This window comes from Macadamia integrifolia, chromosome 4 (assembly GCF_013358625.1).
Source record: "Macadamia integrifolia cultivar HAES 741 chromosome 4, SCU_Mint_v3, whole genome shotgun sequence".
NCBI lineage: Eukaryota > Viridiplantae > Streptophyta > Magnoliopsida > Proteales > Proteaceae > Macadamia > Macadamia integrifolia.
The window spans coordinates 6,232,882-6,253,545 of record NC_056560.1 but is presented as its reverse complement, the minus strand read 5'-3'; the positions used below and the strand labels follow the sequence as shown (position 1 = coordinate 6,253,545).

The 20,664-nt window shown below is 36.9% G+C and overlaps 1 protein-coding gene across 1 annotated transcript; it reads right to left on the bottom strand.

Moving 5' to 3' along the window:
* Positions 1–829: 829 nt before the first annotated feature.
* Positions 830–18,598, bottom strand: LOC122075623 (phospholipase D beta 1-like). Its single transcript, XM_042640706.1, is given in 11 exon segments — positions 830–1,232; positions 1,235–1,468; positions 1,604–1,801; positions 2,149–2,325; positions 4,381–4,529; positions 7,859–8,006; positions 8,098–8,166; positions 8,272–8,529; positions 14,546–14,740; positions 15,860–15,973; positions 16,831–18,598. Coding segments are annotated over 11 exon segments (2,676 nt in total). The 5' UTR covers positions 17,833–18,598; the 3' UTR covers positions 830–1,100.
* Between the last annotated feature and the right edge of the window lie 2,066 nt (positions 18,599–20,664).

The window sequence follows — 20,664 nt, the reverse complement described above, 5'->3', positions numbered from 1 at the left end:
GCTGGTGTGTATATGCACTATAAGATAAGGCATGACATTTTCTCGTCCAAAAGATATTATCGACTTCATAGTTCATACACTATAAGGGAAAGGGGCAAAGCATTTATAACCTAGCCGAAAGTTTTTTTTTTTCACCCACTGTGGAGAAAAACTTTTATTTATTGCATCCACATCTCATGAATTCTGCGATATGATATCATGACTTAAGCAACATATTGTGTTTGAATATGTCATATTTTGAATATTAATCATCTTTTACCCTTGAATTAAAAAAAAAAAATGAAAATAAATTAAAAGACAATCAAAAGAAAGTTACGTGTTCTAAAATCTAAATATAGTTACGAAGGTGTCATTCAAACAGTCTGTTTAATATAAAGATGTGATCTCAAATTTTGGGAACCAATGACTTGCCTTGTGACAAGTAATACCATGGCTACATAGATATTGTGCAATCCCAAGAATTTGAATCTAGTCATCCTTTTCTTTTTGTTTTTTATTAAATTAAATCCTCACTACTTGACTAAGTCAAAGAGGATTCTCTCTCTCTCTCTCTCTCTCTCTCTCTCACACACACACACACACACACACAGAAGTCACCATCCTGTGTGAATTATAATAAGACCTTTACCACATTTTTTTTACCGTTCACTAATGGAGGGCATTGCTGAAACTGTGATTTGGGCTAAGCCTTTAGGCTTTGCCCCCCATAAGGCAAGAAGTCCCAAGGAGATTCCTTCCTTAACAGTCAGTCTAATAGAAATTATGCCACAAGTCACGAAGGTGTGTATTTTCTCTTTTAAATCTAGTTTCATAATTTTGTAATAATTTATTGCAAAGAATTTAATCCTTCCATTACTCTATGCACATAAATATACACTATTTATCTCCACAACTCCACCCAGTGCAATTATACAACATATAACTCTCTAATCGATACATCTTCAGAGTGGTTTGGTATGAATGAGATGAGTTGTGACTTGTGACATCAAATAATGGGGTGCAATTGTGCAAACATACACATAAATTACAGTTCAGGAGAGCAACAGTATAAACCTTGTCCGTCTGTGGTGTCTTCTGAACTTTAGCTTGATTGGCTACTACTACAGATCTCTAAAATTCAAGACAGCTGTGGACTGTGCATGGTTGTTGCTGCAATCATGGATTGTTTCATGGATTAGATGGTAAGATTTTCTTGAACGGCCAAAAAAGATCCCACTATGGTCCCTCCCAAATCTGGGAAACTTTCACATCCACGAAGAGGCTTCACATTGCCCCTTGGGTCAACTTCGACTGGGTACTTCAGGAGATGTCCTTTCATCTCTGTTACTTCATCAGCAGCAAATTGTCTCCAGTTCTGCTCCCCCAGGGACCTAACCTTTCTAACACATTCAAGGCTTCCTGGGTGCTTAAAACATTCCTCAAGACCTCCAATGTGCTCTGCCCACAGAGACATCCTATACCCATAAACCTGTAGAAAAAAATAAACCATACCAACAATGAATCAGGTATACACTCTTCAAGAGAATCAACATTAGATAAAGATGAGTTACGTTTTTAGATTCTGGTGTACTGCCAGTATCACAGCCAGACTAGATAAGCTTACCTGTCCATGTGGATTAGATCTTTTTCTTCCCCATGTATGTAAAGGCTGATAGGCACCCATTGCAATCTCTGTGTCTCTCGTGCCTTCCATGGATCGCTGATTGATGTTTGCAGATCCCAAGATTACATACTCATCATCCACTATCATGCCTTTTGAATGAACATAGATCATAAAGCGTCGACTTTTCTGGGAGAATGCCTACATTACCAAGTTTCCGAGTATTAAGTATGGAATGAAGAAAATTGCATGACATACACCAAAAGGCATAAAGCAATAAGGTAGGTGAAAACATCAGAATAATGTTACATGTAAATAATTACACTTGTCAAAATGTAATTAATAAGCTGAGAAAATTAAGGTAGCAATAAGTTGATGGGCAGGTGATAGAGAAAGAGAGAGAGAGAGAGCTAGCAAGAATATTTTGGTTTTGAATTAAGGGAATTTCCCGTTTCGCAATGAAATTGTTTCTAACTGACCAAACCCCCCTCCCCACCGTAAAAGAAGAGAGAAAAGAATTGGAATATTAGTTTAAGAGAGATATATACCTGTGGAGTATTTTCTGCATTTGGACATTGTACATCTGGGATGTAATTCCCATCTAGAGCCTCACGATTGCCGAGGCAGAAGAAATTCAAATAGTCTTCTGGTGTATAAGTCTTCTCAAGCTTAACCTCTTCCAAAGCTTTGTAAATTGTTTCATACATCATTTGCATAGTTTTATTCTGCAGTAATAAATCCAGATAAATGAACATGTAGTATTTAGTCTATATAGAAACACATCACATACATCAACTTGAAGGTTAATAGCACTACTTACATTAATTTTCTCACAAATGACGAAACTGCATTTTGCAAGGCAAACTTAAAGAGTGGATAAGAATGTGATATGAATAACAGAGCGTTAAAACGAGAGATTTGTAGAATCTGTTCACTCATTGGGATCCAAAGCAGGGCATCAAAATGTTTCACATAACCAGTATTGACAAGGATGATCATGCAGTTTGACATGATTTAAGTAAACAAGCTGCAAATTTAGTGTTGAGCTTCATGTACCAGGTTTCTAGATAATGTAATAAAATATCAAAATTCAAGCACATGTTATGTAATAAAATGTCAAAATTCAAGAACATTCTTTTCTCAAATGGGTGTCTTGGGACCCTTTTGTTACATATTAAGTGAAATATAAAAAAAAAAAAAATCCATTGGTAAAGTGAAATGAAAAGGAAAATATAAAAGAAAATTTTCAATTGGCTATTTGGTTAGAAGTACAGTTGGTGTAAAGTGCTACAAAACATCCAGAGACCAGAACATAGAGAAAGTGGGAATTGAAAATTTCGGTCATAATTCCACAGAAAATGGAAAATAGTGATCATTAAATGATTACCCAACAAGAAAAAGAGCAAGTGAGGCACAACAAAATTTTCATTACAACGAAGCACACTGAAATTGATTTTCAAGGTCCATTCCAGTTTTGGCAAGTTACAATCCCTCACTTTCATTGACTTATCTCATTTTACTTTACCCGCAAAAATTCTATTTTACTTCACTCCTTGTCTAACTAAAGTGTGCTTTCAAGATGCGAGCACGTCAATGTTTAAGACTACCAGAAGCAGCTGTAAGTCATGAGTGAGGCTGAAGCATAATCCCTTATTCTTAAGATTAAAAACAAGATATAGTTCCAGAAAGTTTAAAAAAGCAACGAAATGCATATTGGAAAGAAAATATAAATCGTGAAAGCAATAGATAATTGAATTGAGATTTCCATGCCAGTGGTCCAACATCTTTGATTTCCAATTAGTGATAACTGTTAATGTGTGATAAATTCATTGAAGCGAATTATGAAATCTAAATAGGTTAGGGCATTAAATATAATAAGAGAAGTGCAAGTAGCATCAGAAAAATGGGGGGGGGGGGACGAAGGCAAGTTCAGAGGCTGTTTATAGGCAGAGTTGCAAAACGTGGATTAAAATAATTATAAACCAAACAGGCCATAGAATATGTTAAAAGAAAACTCAGTCAGTGACTTAAAAGAGCAGTAGAGTAGCAAGTTATATGTTGGCATTAGCAATTTGATAATTGATTCCACTTAGTTCCACATTGAAGGTGAAATTAGGTGTTAGGCGTATTGGCCCGGGGACTTCAAAATCCCATCAAATACTTAGGTACAACTTGAAGAGTTTACATGATTTTTACCCTTCTCAAGAAAGTTATGTCGTTTTGATTCTGTGGAGTCTCTTGCTTCTCCTTTCATTGAGAAACAAGTCGCAGAGAAATGGATGCGATTCTGATTTCTATTATCAGAAAGAAACACTATTAAAAGTTGGAAATAAGCTCACTGATTGTAATGGCATCTTAAGGTATGAAGAAAAGTTGCTTTAAGAGTTCTCTATTAATAAAGCATGTCACAGTTGTCAGACAAACTGTATTTCCAGATACAAACTTCTTCTCTTAAGTTGTTCATTCATTAAGGTTCATAAAATTTGCATACTTTGAATATTCAGAACAAGATCTTTTAGGAATTGTCAGAAAAAGCAGTCAAAGCATTAATGGATTGTTGAGCTTCGCTACCATCAGCATCAAAATGTTGTGTTACTACTGTTGGATGGCTAATTTCCCCAAAAATTTACATAACTAACATGATTTTTAACAGGATTATTTCTTAAATAACATATATTTCCATGCACTGTAAAAGAAATACATCATCTTGAAGCCCAAGAATTGAAAAAATAAAAAGATCCTGACGAATTATGGACTTTAAGATAGTAGTTGAAACTTACCTGCCAAAAGAGAATCCTCTGCGTAGTAGCACCCGTTGGAGCACCCTCTGGCCACATTGGAATGACTATATAGGCAGCGAAGCTCTCATTTGCTCTGATTTTATTGGCAATTTTCAGAGCAATTTCCATTGGTATCAAATTGTTTGCACCTACAAGTGAAACCAATAAGATCAGTTGTGGCAAAAGACACAGTTGCTAACCTAGTAACGTGTCATATGACTTACAAACACCAAAATTGATCACATAAAGGAAAGTATCTTTAATCAACACTTCAAGTGAAACTACATGTCAAAAAGACAGAAGTTCCAAAAAAAAAAAAATTTTTAACCACATTATGAGAACAATGTGTATTAACCAAGACTTGCCAGAAATGGAGAGAGAATCTATTTGATAGATGAACAGAAATTTGCAACAGGAAAATAAGGTGATCAGCTATTTGCAACTGGAAAATCGTTCTCATTTTTAACACAAGACTATTCCCTGAGTTTTGAGGGGAAGTTCCTAAATTATCCAAATGGCACCAGTTGGAGGGATAAAGTGGCTAATCCTTTTCTTTTTCTTTTTTTTGGGTAAGGATAAGGTGGCTAATCCAGGCCACAGATGACAAGCAATCCTCTGGAATGGCCAAGTACATGGAGCATTGTCCATGTCTTTCCGAGAAAAATTAAGTTGTATTAATATTATCCAAAAGAGTAATCTGTACAGAAAATAAACAGGATGTAATACAATTAGAAGCAGTCCCAACAGGGCCATCTATATGATAAATACCCAACCCTTCAATCCTATACAATCCAAGGCCACATAACTATTCACTTATTTACATATTCATCTCAACTTTCCCAAATGGAAAAGTAATTACCCCCTAATTCTGGGGCCATGGACAACCAAAAAGACAACACCCTTGTAGCTTTTCTTGCTACCATGTACAATGAGTCACTGATTTTTCTTCAGTTTTGAAGATGCACGCATTCCTTTCCATCCATAGAGACTGACATACCAGGACGGCGTAACATCCTCAGTCAAGATTCTAACTCTCCCCACCACCAGACCCCCTCCCACACCTCCATGACCGATGGCAGCATTCTCCACCCATGTCAGCCTTGTAACTCCTTCAAATGTGAAACTTCCACCTCCAAATGACTGCCCTTGAAACTTAGCTTCAAAATAAAGAAATGACTTGGGAAAAGAGCCTATTTTCTCCATGGAAAATGGCTGCTGGGCAGTAACTTGTTAGACATCAAGAGGTAGTCAAAAGAGAACCACTTTTAAACCACCAAACCAGGTTTGCAAATTTTCCCTAATGCCTTCCAAGGCCTGTCCCAAATTAAAAGTTTTAGTTCTCTAAGGCAGTTTTGCCTAATGAAATGCCATATCAGGTTATACAGGAATATTGTAGTCATACGAGGTTAATTTAACATTATAGGTTAAATGATTTAACCCAGCTATCATCAGTTGTTCGGCAAAAATTAGTTTTCTCACATGATTTCAGAACAAGACCAACATAATTTAATAGACTTCTAGCCCAAGTAGCTCAGTACCTGAGTTTTCTAACCCAGATTGCATAAATCGGCCACCCAGTCTTTTGAGTTTTGACCACTGCTGCCGAATGTGTCACCAGATTAGGGTTAGAGTGGCAGTGGGAGTTGCTCAAAGTGCTGGCATGACTAGACACCAGAGAACAGGAAGAGTCACCATTAGGATGTTCTGTTTCTTATTGCAGTGGGAAGGATTTCCCTTTGGAGGGAATAATCCAAAGGGGTAGGTAAGTTATCGCCTCACTGAGAACAGGGTGAAACAATACGTCACCGTAAATTTTTCATAATAAGTGGTAGCAGACATCTTCCCTGTCTTGAGCAACCTCAGGATAGACTGATTGGATTTCCAAATTTGGAAGGGGGGGGGGGGGGGGTTGGGTGTAGGATCATTGTCAACCTAGTTAGTGTTGACACCCAAAGTAACCGGTTTGTTAAGTGATTGAACAAATCCATGGGAAAAATCTGTATCATAGATTTTCCAGGGCCAAAATTTTCCCTCGCTCACCACTACCTTATCTGACCTTACGTTGACTGACATGTCATATCCATGCCAGCTCCAATCCAGCATCATTCTAAGGCCCCGTTTGATAACGTTTCAAGAAACGCGTTTCTGCCGTTTCTGTCCAGAAACGGCAGAAACGGAACAAAAAGCGTTTGATAAAACTGTTTTATTTCACTTGTTTTCAGAAATAGAAATTGAAATTTCTACCTATTTATGATTCAAGAATTTCCTGGAAACAACTCGTGGCCATTCTTTCGTTGGTTACTATCGAATTTTAGAAACATGACTTATCAACACCTTAAATTCTGTTTCTGTTTCTAGAAACTGAAATTTATGTTTCTTCCGTTTCTTGGAACAGAAATGGCAGAAACGTTATCAAACGGGCCCTAACTGTCATGTCACCGAAAAAACAAGCTCCCTTAACAGGGTGTCCAAGCAGGCCAATTGGCCCTTAACTGCACATTATTTACAAGACACTCTTGACTTTATGGAGGCCACCCCATGACTGCAAGTGCACCTTTAGCACCTCATAGCCCACAATGCAGGGACTCTCCTAATTAAGTGATTATCCCAGTCAACACTCTTCCCGTTTGCCTAACACTATTAACTCTATTCCCCCCCCCCCATGGGACAGCTCTCTGCTAATCGTTAAAAAGTATGGCCATGAATCTTCTCAACCATTCCACAAGGTCATCCTAATGAGTGACGTTATTCTAGATCATTCCCTCCAACTTAGGGTTTGTGGCCTCTCATCTCGGCACTGCATCTGTCATAGACCAACAGCAACTCACCCCTGCATCTTCCACTCCTACTACTAACTTGTTATTGCAGCCACCTTGGGTTTACCAGTGACATCATTCCAACCCACCTTGTGGGGCATGTAGTTATCTCGCACCATGATTGACCCACTTTTGATAGTTATCTCGCACCATGAGTGATCCACTTTTGACACACATATCACTCCTACCTTCTGTGCTTGTGGTCCTCACCACCTTACATGTTTCTGTACCAAAAACCACAGCTATATACCTTTAGGGCCCTTTTCCCTCCTAACTTGAGGTTGTACAACCTTAAGTTACTGGTCAAACTTCAAAAGGTTCTCTTTTTTTGGTTCGTTACCCTGACTCTCTGGTCTATAAATTGTCTTGCACTGCACTTACTCATCGATGACAAGACGCATGGTGACATGGTCTTGTCATGTCAATACATTTAACAACTGAAAAAGCTACCAAAGCCAAAATATGCCAATGCATTTAAAAACTGAAAAAACTACCAACCACCAGTAAATGTTTAAAGGGACTGCCATATCATCAAGGTTTCACATATAGTGCCAAAAATGCATGTTTCAGTGGTCCAATATGAGAACAGGTCTTAATTTTCTGTGTTACATAAAAAACAGAATATATTCTTCCCTTCACGTAAAAAGGTCATGGTTCCTCACCCCTGTCTTTATGTTGAGACCAATTATATGAAGATCCAAGGAAGTATTGGTTCTCAATATAAATGAAATGTTGGGCAGATCGGATGGCCTTCACATATGCTGCATGTATGCTCATGTCAATCAACACATTCTTACTACATACCAAGTTCTGTTGAACATGATGTAGGAGTTAATTAGTCATCACGGATACTCAGAATACAGCACACAACAAAAGAGAGCATAAGTGATGAAACACTGACCTTGCTTGTAGCCTCTTTTGGATCCTTTGGAAATCCTTTCACAGAAGTTGAATCAATTGAACGAAAAACCTATGGTTGTTGGGGAAACCAACAAAACGGACACAGAATTTTCAAACCAAAGCAAATAAATATTGGAAAATCTAATACCAAAAACAAAAATAAAATCCAATTTACCTGGACATGCCAAGTCTCGGGATCATTCTCACTTAGGTAAGGAGTATCAAGCACACCAATGATGTCAGGAATTCTTTCTAACAAGAGCAAAGCATCATCATGTGATTTTTTTAAATTTTTAAATTTTTTGATCCCGTGGGGTTTTGAAGCTTTACGCCATCGCTCTTCAAAGTTGGTAAGAACATCATATGCTGCTGGACCATCAATTTTACAGTGCAGATCATGCCATGGTTCCCTTGGACAACCAGCAGTTGGCCCCTGCTTAGAGAATAACACATGTAAGTAAACAAAGAAGAGGAAACAAGGGCTTAAACTTCATAAACTCACATCATACTCAGCACTGATGATGAACCACCTTAATCCATGGTGGCCACCATTTTTTTACACAACTCTACCGAGATTTCAATTTAACTGATAATGTGTTCACAAAGGATACAAGCACATTCAGTATATGCATCCATAATTCCATATTACATGTCTCATTGATATATGATCTTTTTATCATATTGCATGGGTCATGCTTAGGCATACCATACTTATTATAGAAAAATACAAACTACCTTTTTGATATACTTTTTCACTTAGAAAAAAAAAAAAAAAAAAACCCCTTCATAATTGAATTTATCCTTCACACATCCCTCTATAATTCATTTTCTAAAAATGTTTTTTTTCATAGTTTACCATCTTTCTCAGAAAATAGTTCTTCTCTCTCACGTTCCTCCTCTTTTCTCCTCCTACAGTGAGGGGACAAAGCCTATTATTCCAACTCAGGGGGAAATTCCTATCGTTCCAACTCAGGGGAGATGACTCCAGTTCAGAGAACCATTGGTGAATTCTAGAGACAAATTGATGACTCCACTCTTCAAGTTTATCGTAGGGGACATACTAGAAATAAGCAACTTCAAACCATCACCACAACTACAACACCTTTACACATCCCTTCGCCAGCCCTGGATCCAGAACCAACTGAACCTCATACTTCAGGGATAATTTCTCCTTCTGACCAACCTATTAAACTAAAAAAAGGCATTAGGACATGTACTCAACACCCTATATCTAATATTGGTTCATATCATTCCCTTTATCCCTCCTATCGTGCTTTTGTGTCTTCTTTTTCATCTATTTTTGCTCCCAAGAATTGGAAGGAAGCTCTTGTAAAAAAATATAAAAAAATGGAAAGCCACAATGGAGGAAGAAATGGATGCCTTGAAAAGGACTACTACATGGGAACTTGTGACTCTTCTACTTGCGAAGAGACCTGTTGGTTGTAGGTGGGTGTTTGTGGTAAAACAAAAAATCGACAGTTCTCTTGACAAATACAAGGCAAGGCTTGTGGCTGAAGGGTTCACGCAGACATATGGAATTGATTACCAGGAGACTTTTGCACCAGTTGCCAAGTTGACCTCTGTGCGAGTGTTACTCTCATGTGCTATGAACCAAAGATGGGAACTCTAATAACTTCATGTAAAGAATGCTTTGCTCCATGGAGAGCTCGATGAGGAAGTTTATATGGATATTCCACAAGGTTTCTCTAGCACAAGAACTCAAGGCAAGGTCTGTAAGCTGAAGTGTGCTCTCTATAGTTTGAAGTAGTCACCTAGAGTGTGGTTTGGAAGATTTCACAAGGCTATGACATCTGTGAGTTATGAGCAGAGTAATGCTGACAACTCATTATTCTTAAAGAGGTCTGATGAAAAAGTTAATATGCTCATTGTCTATATGAATGACATCGTGGTAACAGGAAATGATAGGTTTTTTCGGGCAGAGAATTTGAGATAAAGGATTTTGGAAAGTTAAGGTACTTTCTTGGGATTGAAGTTGCCAGGTCTTCAAAAGGCATTTTGAAATAACCTAGAGGGGGGTGAATAGGTTATACTAATGGAAATTCAATTCTTAAAAAAAATATTATCCCAAATGTGATTGTAAACAGAAGAAATACGGAATGAAATAAATACTCACAATCACATGACACCAAGAATTATAGTGGTTCGACTCAACCTGAGTCTAGTCCACTCCCTACAAGATCCTTTTATAAGGTATTCCACTAGTTCTTCCCTTTCAATACAGTAGGTAGGAGGAAAAATTTTACACAATCTTTTAAGAATAAGAGTATCCGTACAATCTCTTTTTTAGGTAGAGAGACACCTTACTGTTTTAAGGATAAGAGGATCCTTACACAAGCCTAAGTACAGTCTAAGACTTAATGTAAAACAGAAAAATGGAAATAGTGGAATAAGAGGGTTACCTCTAGTGTGGTGCAAATGAGAAATGTATGAATGAATGCACCTTATAGAAGTCTTCACTAAGTCCTTTACTTGCACAGTGAGAATATAGAAGACTTTTGGTGCAGATTTTAAGCTTCACTTATGGTGGAATGATGAGTCACAAGCTCAAGCAATAATGAATACCTTTTTTACTTTGAATGCTCTCAAAGAATGCTCTTAATGCTCAGAATTAATTAGTATTAAATTAAGAGCATCATAGGTATTTATAAGTGAGGTTAGGTGGTCATTTTAAGCAACAAACCAGGCTCTAATGGCATATTCTGGGTCCACTGGTCGACCGCTAAGAGTTGTTGAGGCAAAAATATAGTTGTTGGAGTTCTTCTAGGCAGGCATTATGGCCTCGGACAGTGTCGGTCGACCGGGGCTTCCAGCCGGTCGACCGCCTGCAAGCTTTGTCTAGCTTTGACAGACTTATGTCACACTGACCAGTAGTCAGTGTTTTGGTCATATCTTTTCTGTCGGACCTTGGATTGACCTGATACCAGTTGTGTTGGAATCGTGACTTAATTTCCTACAACTCATCACAGAAAGTTTCCATCCTTCTCTTAACCTTGCAAGCACAAGAAGAAGCACTTCTCCTTCAAATCTCCAAAGTTCAAGAAAAAATGGAGATTTCTTCAGAAAAAACAATTTAGAGGAAAGAACAAATCCTCCTCCTGCTATGTCTGTGGAAAAGGACATTTTGGAAAAAACTGCCCCCTCTCTCTAATACTGACATTTGGAATACCCAAAATACCCTTGAGTCAGGTCGTTGTGATTTTCACAGAATATCACAAGAACATATGTTTCCTAATATGTTCAACACCACCTAAGGACTTCCATGCTTGGTCAAGGGATGTCCTAAAGTCATTCTAGTATGATGTTATGCAATGCATAGTGTGCGTGCACGTATATATCTGGAATGTACAAGTTACAACTGAAGAGTCTAAGCTATCCTAGAAATCTTCATCTTGACTTGAAACTTGGAGTCTTCATCATCACTTGATGCTCCCACTCTTGGCACTCCATCTTATATGCTTCTTGATTGTGCTTCCATGTCTTGTTTTTTGTGCCTTGACTTGAAGTCTTCACATATACTTGGCTTGGTGACATCTTCTATGCTAGGCAACACTCAGCAATCATAGTTAAAGCCACTTGTTTTTTTTTTATTACCAAAACATATATAGGAGTTTGGGCATATTTCCAACACATTTTTCTCTCTCAAAGGAAGTACATCCTTGATCTTCTATCCGAGACAGGTATGTTGGGTTTGTCATCGTTCTGATGCTCCTATGCAAGCTAGTACCCGGCTCAAGGAAAAGGAGGGTGAACCAGTTGACAAAGGTTGGTAGGAAAACTGATATTTCTCTCTCATACACAACCTGATATTGTTATGGCTTTGAGTTTAGTTAATCAGTTTATGCATGATCCCTATTCCTCTCATATAGAAGCAATTATGCATATCTTACGACACTTGAAGTCAACTGCAGGGAAAGGGATCCTCTTATCTCCTCATGATCATCTCCTGAGTTGAAGCTTATACAGATGCCGATTGGGCTGGTTCACCTGACAGAAAATCTATCTTTGGTTATTATACCTTTATGGGAGGCAATCTTCTCACTTGGCGTCATAGTTTAAAGTATCTCCGATACCGATACGATACCCTCCTATATGTATCTTAAATTTAACCGATCGATATGATACATGGAATTTTTAAAATCCTTTCGTATCGATATATATCCTATGATACATATCGATATGCACCAATACACTATCGATACATACTGATACTCATGGAAAATATAAAATCGAGGTGAAATATATGTTTCGGTATGTATCGGTAAGTATCGGTGAGTATTTGTATGTATCGTTCGGTACGTATCGATGATTATCAGTACGTATTGGTGAGTATACGTATGTATCGATCAATACATATCGGTGAATATTGGTATGTATCGGTATGTACCGATACAGAGCGCTACAGTCATATAATGGCCAAGATAGGTATTTTTTCAGAAAACACGATTTTTTGAGGGTTTTTCTTCCAAAGTTGCTACCAGCCATATTTCTCTCTAACTAAAGTGGAAATCAAAGTTGGGAACAAGGATTTTACATTTATTGGACAACTACAAACCTTGAATTCTTAGTGAGATACCCTCAATTTAGTGTTTATGCATAATACATATTATCAATAGCTTTTTTTAAAAAAAATTTTATGCAAAAATGTTTAAAAATGTGTTTCATAACCATTTATATGCTTATCTTTAGCATATCTTAACTTATCTCCGATACGATACGATACCCTTCGATACGTATCTTAATTTTGGTTGACCGATACGGCGACCGATACCGATACTTTAATCCTTGCTTGGCGTAGCAAGAAGCAGAATATGGTGGCTAGATCTAGTGCTGAAGAAGAATTCCATGCCATGGCACAGTGGTTTGTGAGTTATTATGGTTGTGTACACTTTGATGATAGTAGTGTACATGCTTATCTTCCTATGATGCTTTACTTTAATAACAAGGCTGCTATCATTATTGCTCATAACCCAGTATAGCATGACCGAACTAAACACATTGGGATTGACAGACATTTCATCAAAGAGAAGTTAGATGCTGGTTTGATTTGTGTTCCTTTTGTGAATCTGGTGATCAACTAGCTGATGTGTTCACTAAAGGGCTGGTTGGAAAGTTGTTTCATCCTAGTTTAGTCAAGTTGGGCATGTGTGACATCTATGCACCAACTTGAGGGGGAGTGTCAAAATAGGAGTAAGTGTGCCACAGGGGCACACTGGGGCTTTCCCCACTCCATCGACTCTATTTTGAGTGGGGCGGCTGGATCAAGGGTATTCTTATAAATTGTAATTACATTATATTTTCTGTTTTGTACTCCTATCATGATTCTATATTATAAATAGAGGACCTGTGTGATCAGTTAAAAGACACACAAGCATTCTCCCTATTCATACTGTTAACATATATATATGTATGTATACATACATACATATATATTTTACACACACACACATATATATATATATATATAGACTCTTCTATTTTTAGTAACAAAGTTCCCTCTAGTTGCAGCAATGCTCTGTTCAAATTATAGTTTTCAAGGTGACACATAGATGTCCAGGCAGCTTGGTCGCTTAGGTGGGCTCCTTGATCACCTTGTTGGCATTGCCTTGCATCCAGGCTGCCTCCAACACCTTGGGTCGCCTAGACATTGTAACAACTATGATTCAAATTTAAAGTCGAAGTGATTTTTTTCCATATATTATAAATTTAACATATAAGTCTAATGCCATTATATAGCTTTTTCACCCTTTTTTCTATCTTTAATTTAATCCTAATTAATTTCTTCCTTTTTGCTTAGGTCAAGAAGTGAGATAAGGAAGTTGGATTAGAGACATTAGACAGAATGCATAAGAAGGAGAACGAAGTAAAATCTTCCAGTATTAGCAACCACTAGCAGCATCCTCCTAGAAATTTTGGAAAATATTTAAATCCCCACCACTGCAAAGGGGAAATGTAGGTGATTATTTTCGCCTTATAGGAGCTCAAATTAATTATTTTTAAAGTGAGCATATTCTATCAATTGCTTTTTAAAGAAATGTGATAAAAAAAAAAAAAATTCCTTAATTTTTTCATCAACATTAACCAAAGCTCCTTAAGTGTTTCATATTTTTTCCACAAACTATCCATTATTTCTGAACAGACAAAATAAATTTCCCCAAAGTTGAAAAAAAAAAAAAAAATACGTCCAAGGAAATTTTTTATCCTCAATTCTTGGAACTTTTCAGTTCATTGAATTTGGTTGAGTTAGCAAGAATAACAGGAGTTATTTTTTTATGCACAAGGCTAAAATGGGACCCTTATATAGTTTTCATTTGAGTATCAACGAATCATGAATGTGCAAATTGCTGAGAAAAATCAAATAATAAGAGCAGTAAAAAAGAAGTCCCAAAACTAAAATGCAACAGCACAGGAGAACATATGTGAATGATTACCGTAAAATTAGGGTTATGGTAGTCATCCTTATGAACAGTTTGCAGTGTCCTAAATAGGGAATGTCTTGGAGTATCATACCGCCCATCACATAAATCAAGTCCTCCAACAAAAGCAATGATTTTTCTCTTATTACAACCAGCATCAGCATCCACAATGACAGTTTTCTGATGATGAGTGTAGATTGCTCCAACTTCCTGAGAATTAAGAACGGATGAACACATACTCAATGCAAATTCCCGACATCAAAGATATGGGAAAAATCAAATAACAAGAAATAGACATAGGAAAAGAATAGATCCTGAGTTACAGGAAACTAAATATACAAGCACAGACTCATCTACACAAGAATATAACAACAAATCACTCTACAAGTCTTGAATTCTTGATTGAATCGGGAATCTGCATTCGCACCACTGAAAAACACTAAAAGAACCATACCCAAAATCAGACTAAGGTGGAAGAAATTATGCGCACTGAAACGACAAATAATTAAGTAGGTGAAATATATAAAAGTTAAAGAACATTGAGAGAGGGTGCCCTCATGGTTTCTACCCTTGCAAACATGAAAATATATTTCAGATATTAGAGAAGCAATAAAAAATAGAACTAAAAATTTATCCATCCCATGGCAGCAAAAGAGTCACCTGGAGCCATGCATTGTTGTCGGTGAAATACCTAACTTGTAACTAAGGGTATGGGTTTTGACTTGAATTATAGGTTGCTCCATTAGTAAGAGAAATGTTGATGCGAAAAGAAAGCTAGGAAAAATTGTGCTCTATGTGAAAGGACTGTCTAGACATGATCACTATCCAATAAAAATTTCAGCCTTCATTCAAATATCCAAAATCTTATGAAATATAGAGTTTCAGCTAAGATATTGGGTAACGTACGAGGGACTTAAGTAGGTCTACCAATCCAAAATATTAGATAGGGAAGACTTTCATTTTTTTGGTGAGTCTTTGGTAGATTTACAATGTACAGGGACATGGATGTTTGCTTAACTGATGAATGTTCTCGATATGTATTCAGAGACCAGATGAAATGGCACACACATTGAAGTACTAAAAAATTCACCAATAAAGTAATTGTAAAACTTGGGAAACATGCGTATTAACGGAGGAGGGGAAAATCATGAAAACCACAAACTACCGAAAAATGAAAAGAAAAAGACTCAGTACTCATCTTTCACTTTTCCATTTGAACTAACTAGAAACATCAGATTCTAAGGCTCAGATTTATGGAGAATAAATTAAAATTAGCTAACCCTGAAGTATAAGCAGAGATTCAGATAAAGATAATCATCAACGCCTAACCTGCTGTTTGACCCAGCTATGTTTTCCATCGGATCGGGGGCAGAGTAGTACTTGTACTGAAGAGTGCTTGAAGAAATGTCTGGTCTCTTCATCATGGGTATGCATGAATCCATCCTATACATTAAAAAATTAGATTATCAAGCTTGCTAAAGACTTGGTTTACTGAAAAAAGAAATAAAAGCAAAAGACTTAAAAGGAACCACCATGCAAGAAACTTAAGAGAAATGAAATGAAAGAGAACTGACTAATAAATGATATTTTGAAAGTAACCAAAATGAATTTCCCATTAACACATATAAGAATACAAGCTTACTAAAGCTTTAATCATAACCCATAAGGTACCGAAACAAAGAAAATAAACAGAGAAAAGTGCACTCATCAGCACAAGAAAATCATACGAGCATGCCCTCTATGTCCATTCTCAGTCTAACACCTGGAATTCAGACAGTTGGAGTTATTATCATTGATGACATTGTAATGCCCAATTTTTATTAATTAGCAATGCTGATACTCTAAGCTTCAAACCAAAATAATATCATTGAAGATGTCAATTCAAATTTACCATTCATAACTTTCAAATTTTGGACAGGTGTCGTGTTATTCAAATACAACGCAATAATTTTGTCACTTGATTAAACCTACTTTGACACACAATCAGATACAATTGAACTAAAAAAGAAAGATCCAAAAAGCAAGTTTCCCTTGTGTAGCAAGAAATGATAATCTATCTCTCTGTCATATCTTGGATTAGACTAATGAACTTCATGCCTAAAATGTGCAGATTTATCAAGCAAACTTCTACAATGAAGAGTTTGGAGTTCAGAAAATGATGCATTACTACAGAAGATAGTTATTAAGGTATATGTGAAGACTTTGAATGTCAAACATTTTTAATGTCTAGTTGGAACTCAGACAACTACCATGGATTCTAGCCTCGGATTAGGAGTCAACAAAATAGTAGGTGGCTTTACCGTTTTATAACCCAAGATATTCCTTGAAGAAGGATCATCCCATACAAGAAGCAGAACTCTCACACCTTCCTGTGACTTGGATTTGAGAAGATCCCCCAGGGTACAGTCTGATCTGGTTGATGCATAAGCAGCATCGTGGACGAGCCTGACTTCATGGAAAACAGACCACCCTGTGATGTAAATTAAACGACGAGCCTGACTTATTGCATTGAAGATGTCATGCCAACACTTGGGATGCTCGAACAGCATCTTATGATCTATCTTCAGGTTTGGAAGAAAACCATCATGAACATGGGCATCTTGATAAAGTGTAACTTTCCCACCCTTCCTAAGAGGAAAATAGGTGCCAAGAACACCGCGATAGTCGGGGCCTGACCCAACTCCATCATGGTAAATACTCAATCTGTCTATTGGAGTATACCGAATTGAAAGACTCAATTCTGCTCCAGGTTTGCAGGGCTTCCCATTAGCACTAAGGATTGGAAAGGATCCCTCCAGCAATGCTCCTGAGTATATCTGTTCCACTGGGATGTCTACAACCCCTATTAGCTCCGAACCAACAACATCATTGTCTTTGACGAGAAAGCGCACTTCTGCAGCATAATGTGCCACTGGAACATCAAAATGTTGCAGCCAAACTGGGTTCTCATTGTTGTCGATCACAAAAGTACGAGCAATTACATGGGCGGAAATTGAAACTGTGACATATGGATCGCTGGTTATCTTACGATTCTCGTTCCCTTCAATTTTGTTGCTAATGCCTACCGATACTCTCTCAAACACGTCTCGTAAGGACTCAGAGAACCTGTCCATATTGGGAAGGTTTTTCGCTTCACGGACCAAGATCTCTAAATTCCCATGCAACATCAACAGCTTCAAAGAACTCTGACTGTGACGTGAGCCCTCAATTGATTTGGAAGCGGAATGAAGGAAATGACGTAATGAACCTGAAAGAGAATGCTGGTGGCTTGAGGACGATGAATCACTACGGTAACCATCCATATCTACCTGGTTGTCGTACCTTGCGCTCTGGCTCTGCAACTTGGAGGTTGGGGGCGAGGCAATGTGGTTGGAGGGGTAAAGGGCTGATAATCAGACCACTGGACTGTGGCTAAGAGATCATCAATTGGGGAATAAACTGAATTATGGGACTAGGACGAGTTACCAGCACCTTCACGAGGGAGAGAGAGGACCCAATAGACCCAACACCAGCAGACTCTGAACAATCCTGTTGTGGGTAATGGAAGTCCAATATGCCGGCGGTGGCTGATGCAGAGGTTGTGGGTTTGAAATGGAATGAGATGAAAGACAGAGGTAGGGATGAGGAGAAGAAGGTGGGTATGAATCTGAATTTGGAGGTGGATGAGGGTATCTACAGGGATCAGCGCACGAGTATGGACTGTAATTCTCCATTTAAATAAACAAATTGCCATACGTTTCTTAAGGACTGATCAATTGTCAAAGCCAATTAAGATTTTAAAAAAAGCATAGAGGAGGAATCACGATATGGAATTGGTTTGGTTTGTACTCTTTCAACAAGAGAGAGAGAGACAGAGACAGAGAGAGAGGGGGGTTTGCGACTTGGGAAGGTATCCTTGGCTGGCGGCGGGCCATTGTAGTCTCGTCCTCAGAATGATGAAACCTGAAACCCAACGGAGAATGGGAGGGAAGTGGGAACCAGCGTTTAAAACATGGAAGCGGCCTGGAGTTATTTTAAGGCTTCTTTCAGTATAAATTGACCGAAATCAAGATTGATCATGGCCCGATTCCAACCCTAACCGATGGATTCATCGATCCAATCATCGATTTTCAAACCAGGATTAAACTGAATAAATTATATTTTTAAATTGTTGAAGAGTGCACGTCAACTACTTAGTACTGAATCATATAGTCGTTACCCATGAGTTGAGAATTGGTCAAGCAGTTGACTTCTGTATTCTTGATTATCTGGATAGAATTTTTTTAGGGTCAATTTCCCTTAAAATGAAGGGAAAGTAATTTTTTTAACAAAAAAAAAAGAAAAAGTAATTGATTCTGTTCAATATTTTCCTTTCTACGTCTAATGGATTAAATTTTTTTCAATTATTAGTTTTTTTTTTAATCAATGTTTTTTTATTTATTTTGATACTTGACAAAATCTCTATTTATATTCAAAATAAAAAGGGTCTTACTTAAAATTTGTGTATACTTTATTTGTTTTTAAGTCAAAGTGAAATTTAAAAACAAGCATTTTTTTTTAGTTAAAATTTTTTAAAATTAAAAATTATGGGTAAAGTTTTAGAGATAATGTTCTCTATGTTCTCTATCTCAGAGCATAGTATGCCATTATATCTATTACTTTCTTCCCACTCTTTGCTCCTCTATAAATTGTAATGACCTCTTTACCCTTAGGAATGAGCAATGGTTGGGTGTTTCTTGTTGGTGCAAACTACACCCCTGGACATGAATCACGTTCTAAAATTTTTTATCAATAAAAGATATCACTTGTTTGTTTTGGGGGTCAAAAGTATCAATCGTTTATTTTTCAACTATAAATAGGCTGAAAATTGTATCATAAACTTGTATTATGTTTGTTTAGCATTTAAATGGATTTATGAACAGAACCATGAAGAAAATTTCAAAATTTTCTCTTGAAATGCTTACATCCAATTTGGATCAACAATTTACAACACAAAATAAAATAAAATAAAATATAGAAAAGGAGGCATAAATATTTTACCTTATTTTTCTAATATATATATATATATATAATGATTTTTTTTTAATATAAAAAGGAGAAACATGTGATGAAAATAAATTAACAGTAATACGAAAAAAAAAAAAAATGGAGACGAACTAAACTCAAATTTACGAAAAAGGTTGATGATTGTTTGTCATTGAAGTTTATAATATTCAAGGGTCCACTCCCATATTAAAGGGAAATGGGATTGCGGACTTTTCAATGACTTAAGCTTTTATTAAGAGATTTTCTTATTGATGTCCTTATAAAATAACTTGTAGTTTTTGTTTTTTGCTTCCTCTTAGTATATATATATATATATATTCAACATAGTGTAAAATTTATCATTTTAAAATATGAATTGAATCAAAAAGAATTATTTTTCAAGTAATTTTGAAAACTCTACCTTGATTAAAGAGCCTTTGAGATAAATCAAGGAACAATCAAAAGAAGGTTAAATATTCTAATACATCCATAAAGGCATCATTCAAAATCTCAAAAAGTCCCTTTTAGATGAAGTGCAAAACCCAAGAATTTGAATCTAGTCATCTTTTCTTTTTCTTTTTTTTTTTAGGAGAGAGTTTTGTACCTTGCAATGTGGCCCTTGCACAAACACCTAGACCAATCACAACGCACATTGGAGCATCACTAGGGACGGGATCTTCCTAGTGCCTCTTTGTATTTATCTCTTTCCTCCTATGAAATAATATATCTACCCCCTCTTGTGGGAGAAGAGATTGATAAACATCGGAAGGCGCTAGTATATGCTATGCAGCCGGATAGGGGATTCTTTCAATATATATCAAAGAGAATATTTTCCCTCTCTCTTGGAGGGGAGGCAAGGTATTTAATATCAGATAGTCTCATAGAAGTCACCATAGAGGGTTGACCTCTCTGCAATAGTAAGATTGTTCCATTGGGACCTAGTGGTCATGGGTTCAAGTAAAAAAATAGCCTTCCCGAAGGGAAGGTGAGACTGTGAAACTACATACATTATGACCTTCCTAGATAAAGTCTATTTTCTTATTCTCATTAAAGTCACCATCTTATATGGATCATATAAGGTAAAAAGGGGAAAGGGAAGCTACCTGCTTGCGTAATAGACAAAATTCTCT